Source organism: Alosa sapidissima, chromosome 1 (assembly GCF_018492685.1).
Source record: "Alosa sapidissima isolate fAloSap1 chromosome 1, fAloSap1.pri, whole genome shotgun sequence".
Taxonomy (NCBI): domain Eukaryota; kingdom Metazoa; phylum Chordata; class Actinopteri; order Clupeiformes; family Clupeidae; genus Alosa; species Alosa sapidissima.
In genome coordinates, this window is record NC_055957.1 from 40,238,073 (window position 1) to 40,244,215 (window position 6,143).

General features: G+C 42.0%; 1 protein-coding gene across 1 annotated transcript; it reads left to right on the forward strand.

Annotated features, from left to right (window-relative positions):
* The first annotated feature begins 3,948 nt into the window (after positions 1–3,948).
* Positions 3,949–6,143, forward strand: scpp9 (secretory calcium-binding phosphoprotein 9). Its single transcript, XM_042101099.1, has 9 exons — positions 3,949–4,042; positions 4,140–4,154; positions 4,319–4,492; positions 4,702–4,812; positions 5,232–5,297; positions 5,401–5,460; positions 5,659–5,703; positions 5,812–5,892; positions 5,980–6,143. The coding sequence occupies exons 1-9, from the start codon at positions 3,998–4,000 to the stop codon at positions 5,983–5,985; spliced, it is 603 nt and encodes a 200-aa protein (XP_041957033.1). The 5' UTR covers positions 3,949–3,997; the 3' UTR covers positions 5,986–6,143.

Consider the following 6,143-nt stretch of genomic DNA (forward strand, 5'->3'; position numbering starts at 1 on the left):
CCTGGCTTACAGTATCAAGCGGACTTAAGCTGCCACCTCTTGGCGAAAAGTTGTAATACCTTTCACCCAGCTGCGTGAATCACAGAAAGCGCAAATGAAAAATGAAGTGGCCACTTCTAAATGGGACCCACTGTACAGTAGCTGAAGGTCTGTGGCTAAAGCAGCCATAATGAAAGTGTTATCACTGTTTGGATACTTCCCACACACACATGCTTTTTAACCGCATAGACTACCAAGTACCTACCAAGCTGGAATCAAAGCACATCGATTCACCTCTCACAGTCACACTCTAAACAAGCACTTCAAACAAACAAACAAGCGTCTCAGTCTCACGCATATATAGCCATAGGCAAAACTGTATCAGACGTAACGTTAGTAAATCATCCATCGCACAGAATGATTTTTGTAGCACGTGCAACAGGTACAGCCCTGCCCTGGATACATCTCTCAAAGTGCGCTCTAAAACATTTGGTTTAAATGGAGATGTAGCCTAGATCATCACTGGTGCGTTAATAAATCTACATTGTGACGAGTTGACACAAATGATTCACTTTGATGAATTTATGTAGTCTAGTCAATTACGTTGTCTCAGCCCTAGTTACTTTGTTTGGGAATGAACGTTAGCTCAGATGCTTTTTGAGACTTTTTGTGGTCTTACTGTAATGCAACATTTTACAAAGCACTGACAGGGCCACCAGGACTGTGAGCGAATCAACAGCAGAAAAATCTATTTAGCAAGCAGAAATGTCCCAGCCTGTTTAGGATGCTTCATAGACAGGTTATCTTTCAGGTAGGCTAGGCCTATTTCCATTAGAAAACCATCACGTTAGCGAACGCGTTATGACTAACTCACTTAGCTCCTGTAGGCTATATAGTCAGAAAAGAAGAAGACAGTCGAAAGATACAATTACAGCGCTGATATCAATTTGCTTGGTAACCACATTTATGGTTTTCTACAAATACACTGGTCAATAATCAAATTGGCCCCCATAACTCAACCAATGCTAACGGTAGGCCTAACATTATTTTACCTAGGTCGTAGGTATACAACTTGTATAAGATTAACGGACCTGCAGTTAAAACCAAGCATGTCCGATAAACATTCTCAGATTTATTTCGGCTTCAAGAAGAAATGGGAATTACATTTCATGTGAAAATCATCCTACCCTTATTAGACGTTCTCTGCGGTAAACTAAAGTGTTGTCCTTGTAGGAAGTGTCTTTCCAACCCACTTTAGATTAACTTCCAACAAAATTATGTCTCACTGCAACGATGCGCCATCTGGTGGACAAACGACTACGTAACGCCAATACTGGAAATGTAGCCAAATGATGATGAATATTTGGTTTTCATTTAATCCTACTGAATTTGTAATTATGTATCGGCCGTTCTAATTGCCGATACCGATAGTATGTGCGTGCCTGTGTGTGTGTGTGCATGTGTGTGCACCACCATCTACAGGCCAATGAGTGTACAGTCACTAAATGTACACATTACTTCATTTTTTTTAGACCACCCATGGATGAAATTCTACGAAACTTGGCATATCCCCAGAGAATGTCAGGTTAATCATACAGATACAATTTGGTGCAGTTCTGAACATCTTAACTGAAGAGAGGGGCGATTAAAGCAGAATGATATTGCATTTTCATTTTTTACCGGGGGGGGGGGGGGGGGTGCAAATCACAAATGAGTGATTATGGGCTAGGTTGATGTGGGCCCTTGAGACCAACATACCATAAACATTTGTTCATCCTCGGTGCCACAGTTCCGTGTAGCTATTTAGGAAAAACTTTTTTGGGTTTCGGGGGGCCCAGCGCGGGGGGGGGGGGGGTGTGGAGTGGCCCCCGGGGACCAAACAAAATTTTTCCGTAAAAGTCTAGGGGGACTACATACCCACCAAATTGCATGTGCCCCAGTGTTTCGGTGTCCCGGGTATCGTTGACCAAAAATTCAGGAAGTAGATGACGAAGCGCCGGTCATAAAAACTGTTAAAGGTGCTCTAAGTGATGCCACACCACTAACCACTCGGTGAGTTGCACAGTTTTGAAAACAAATGTTAAGGGTTGTTTTAAGGACATGTTTGTGCAAGCCCATAGGCAGCCACTCTGAAGTAGTCAAAGGCGATTCAAAACTACTCAGAAAAGTGATAGGACCCATCGTCAAAATTTCGGTGTCCACCATTTTAGTTCATCCAAAACAAACCAGAAAAGGGACTCAAAGTGCTAAATATCGGAATTATCCTTTAAGACATCTGGAGGGAGGTTTACCCATAGACAGTAAAATAAAGGGTTTACCTAACATACTGCACTTACCAGCTGGCTACCGCTAAACTAACTATGATATGAACTTCTGGACTATGACGGTTGCAACACAGGTGTTTTCCAAAACCATAGCTCCATTGAATTGGTATAGCCTAAATATTCTGTTGACGTGGGAGAATATGGTCTGCACTAGACTATAGCTTGACAAGTGGTAATCATTTAGCACACTAACACTTTACTTTGAGCTGGATTCAAACCCATAGGGCAGGCTAGTACCTACCATGACACCTTCCAGAAGGCAGAAGAGACATCATGCACTTCAGTTCACTTGCCCCACTGAACCGCAGAGCTGATGGCAAATTGCCAAGCTGAAGTAAACATAAGTAAGAATAGAGGAGATCAGCCTGATGTAGCCTGCCGTGAGGCAAAGTGAGTTGTGTCATAGAATTTTGAGGGAACCAATGTGTTAAACGGTCACTGGTGCAACATATAAGTTAGGGCAAACAATTGCTAGATTTTGCAACTTTTTCACCTATCATGATACAGTCATATGTATGGAAAACATATGGCCATATGAGAATGAACATCCGGCTGTCATAATCATAATCATCATAATCATTAATATGTTGGTGTGCCTTGGCATTTTTGTTTGACATTTGAACGGTTGAGAACTGTTTCACCTACGCTACCTTCAATGATGCATGTATAGGATTAAATTTAATTTCAAATTAGTTCTTCATTTTAAAAGGTCAGCCTATTAATTTAAAAATAGATCATTCACAAATGAAACTGATATAGCCCATAACCGGATCTCTGTGATTTGTAGGTGTGCCATTACTCATGCCACTCTATATCATTTAGCATGTTAGTTCGAACTACAAAAGTTTGGAAACTATCATGGTTTAAACTGACATACATGCTGGTACAACAGTCTTGGGAAACTGTTAGTTCAAAGCCAAACTCCATAGTTATACTGGAATGTAGCGAAGTACTAAACCTGCAGGTTTGGTATACCCCGGAGACCTGGGTTGAAGGCCGGGTAGGGTGACTGCTCTCTCCATTCACTACAGGGAAACACTCTGCAATACAGCACACTTACTGTAACATAACACACATAACAGTTTGGGGAACACTGTTCTATAACTTCCAGTGACCTTGCTCCATCATAACTTTGAAGACAAAAAGTGATAATACATTGAGTGATGTCACACTTAATGAAACCCAGTCTCATGGTATTTACAGCATCAGTGGTTTTCAACCCAATGCCTCATCCGTGTCTGTCGTCTGTTTACAACACCTAATGACACAGCTCCTTGTGGCTTTCAGCACCAAAACACATGAGCCTGTCTAAAAGACTAGAAGCTTATTATCAAGGTAAGTGCTGACCACCCATCATAGCAATTTAGGGGAAGTGAGGTCAGCTAAGTCAGTAACAACTAGAGCTGTGTTTTGTGTGACAAAGTACAAGAGTTGTGAAAACTGTGCAAAACAGAATACTGATCACTGGACAACATAACAATAGTCTCTCAGCGTTTATGGCTGAGGATTACTGTGAAGACAATATGATGAAACAGCTGGATTACCTTGAAGGGTTCTATTAGACTTGATGTAAACACCAAGTCAATAAATTGGAACTCAGTAGACAGCTGAGAGAACTTGTCTACTAGATTCCGAGAGTGTGGCACTGTATTCCGTCTCCTGCTCTTACAACTGCCTACATTGTAGATCGCACAATGACATTTCTGCTCTTTCTTGCTGCAGCTGTGACATTTTGTAATGTAAGTAGTAAAACATTAGATCTGGGAAAATATCATTTGTATCTCCTCCTAACTCATTCTCTGTGATTGACATGTGCTATCTTCTTTCATACTGCAGGTCACCTCTGCGAAGGTAAGCCCTCACCAGACACAGTAGCAGCAGCAAGGGTGACAAGTTAATAGTTGAACTCCACTTGCAGTAAATTCTGACTCAGAATATGACATTCATCTCATTCTATTCTAGAGACTAGACTGTGAGTTCTGAATGATTGATTTCCTTCACTTTCCCTTTTGCAGAAGCTGGCTCTGATTACGGGCCTGAATGGTGGGGGGGTGTTGACCGGGTTGAATGGGGGGCTGTTGACCGGGCTGAATGGGGGGCTGATAACTGGGGTGAACCCGGGGCTGGTACTGAACCCTGGCCTTCTGAACGGGGGCAATGCCCTCATCGCCCAGCCACAGCTGGCACAGGTGAGTGGCCCTATGTTTGAGGGGTTTGTACGAGAGGTTTAAAGTGTGATTCCCACTAGAGATGTGTGTTTTAACTGACTACATGCTGATCATGCTAATAACAGAGTAATGGGAGCTGCTGTGTGTGTGTGTGTGTGTGTGTGTGTGTGTGTGTTTGTGTGTGTGTGTGTGTGTGTGTGTGTGTGTGTGTGTGTGTGTGTGTGGTGCAGATGGCTCCTGGTGTCCCATTTGTTATGCAGCCCCCTCAGTTTGGGTTTCCCCAAGCTGGGGCTCAGCAGCAGCAGCCACCACCGCAGTTTGCTTTTCCATCTGGCAATGGGGTATGTTCACTCTCATCTCTCTTTTCCATCTGCCAGTGGGGTATGTTCAACTCTCATTCATGACTCTACAGAGAAGTACTTCACCTCAGAGATACTACAGTCATTGACATTGTTTAGTTTTGTCCTTTGAATAGTGAAGGTGGTTTGTAGGTTTTTAGAGAAGGCAAAACCCAACTATATGCAGTCTAATGCTTAACTGTGTGATGGTCACTTGAAAAGTGACTTCAGTGGACCAACATAATATGACATAATCTTATTTCATTTCTGATGCAATCACTATATTCGGAAGTGAAAAGTACATTCACTCATGAGTAGTCGTAAAACTTGTATCACTGACTGTAAAGCTCAAGATTCCAAATTATGGGAGTTTAAACTTGCAGTAAATGTGTACAACACTGATTGATTTCTGTCTTGTATAGGGATTTCCTTATTTTGCTGGTTTTCCTCAAGGCCAACCTGGAATGTTTCCTCCACAACAAGCTGCGGTACGCTGGCCCATATTCATATTCAATGTGTGCCTAGCTTACATACGGTGATGTCCAGTAAGGGACCCGTGCTTGGACTCAGCTCTCCTCTTTTTATTCATAGGGTGGGAATGCTCAGCAGCAGCAGCAGCAGCAGCCGAATCCCAACGTGAGGAGATTCAAGGTAGAGTGTGTTATTAGACCTTAAAGCCAGAACACAAATAGCGCAGAAATGAAGACGGGACACATCATTATCACTCTAAGAAGAACTGCAAGACATTTTACAGCAGATGCATTGATAATAGGGTTATTGTAATTTTGGGGGTGGTGAGTGCTTTTGACTACACTGACATGAGTAATGCCTGTTATTTCACTCTCTCAGAGGATGCTTAGAAAACTCCAAAAAACCAGTGTTGGTGTGACTCAGGTGCAGTGATTTATGTCATTTAAAATCACCTTGCAGTGGGTTTCATACTGTAACATGTCACATGAACTCACACAAGTCTGTGTTTTTCCTCCTGTGTGATAACTTCAGGCTCCTCTTTCTATTGAGACTACACCTCCAAGCCCAACCCCAAACACAGCTGCTGTGAAAGATATTCTGTGCACAGAAAAGGTGATCATCAATGAATTTAGTAGAGATGTTGCATGATTATAATGTTACTTGGGACTTGGGACTAATAAGATCTATTTCTCTTTCCAGAAATAAGTTGACACCACCAGTGTTTGGTTTGGAAGAATGTCTACACAGATGCACAGAAAGACTTGTGATCTATACAATGTTTTAGTTTTAGTCTGTTATGCATATTATGCTATACTATAATTGGTGTGTGACAGAAGAAAATAAAATCTACTATATTGCAAATA

Bases quoted from the DNA above. Each gene is read 5' to 3' on its own strand.
- scpp9 (XM_042101099.1), top strand. From the start codon at position 3,998: ATGACATTTCTGCTCTTTCTTGCTGCAGCTGTGACATTTTGTAAT. The intron at 4,493-4,701 runs GTGAGTGGCCCT...TGTGTGGTGCAG, and splicing joins CCCAGCCACAGCTGGCACAG to ATGGCTCCTGGTGTCCCATT. The intron at 5,461-5,658 runs GTAGAGTGTGTT...TCACTCTCTCAG, and splicing joins CCAACGTGAGGAGATTCAAG to AGGATGCTTAGAAAACTCCA.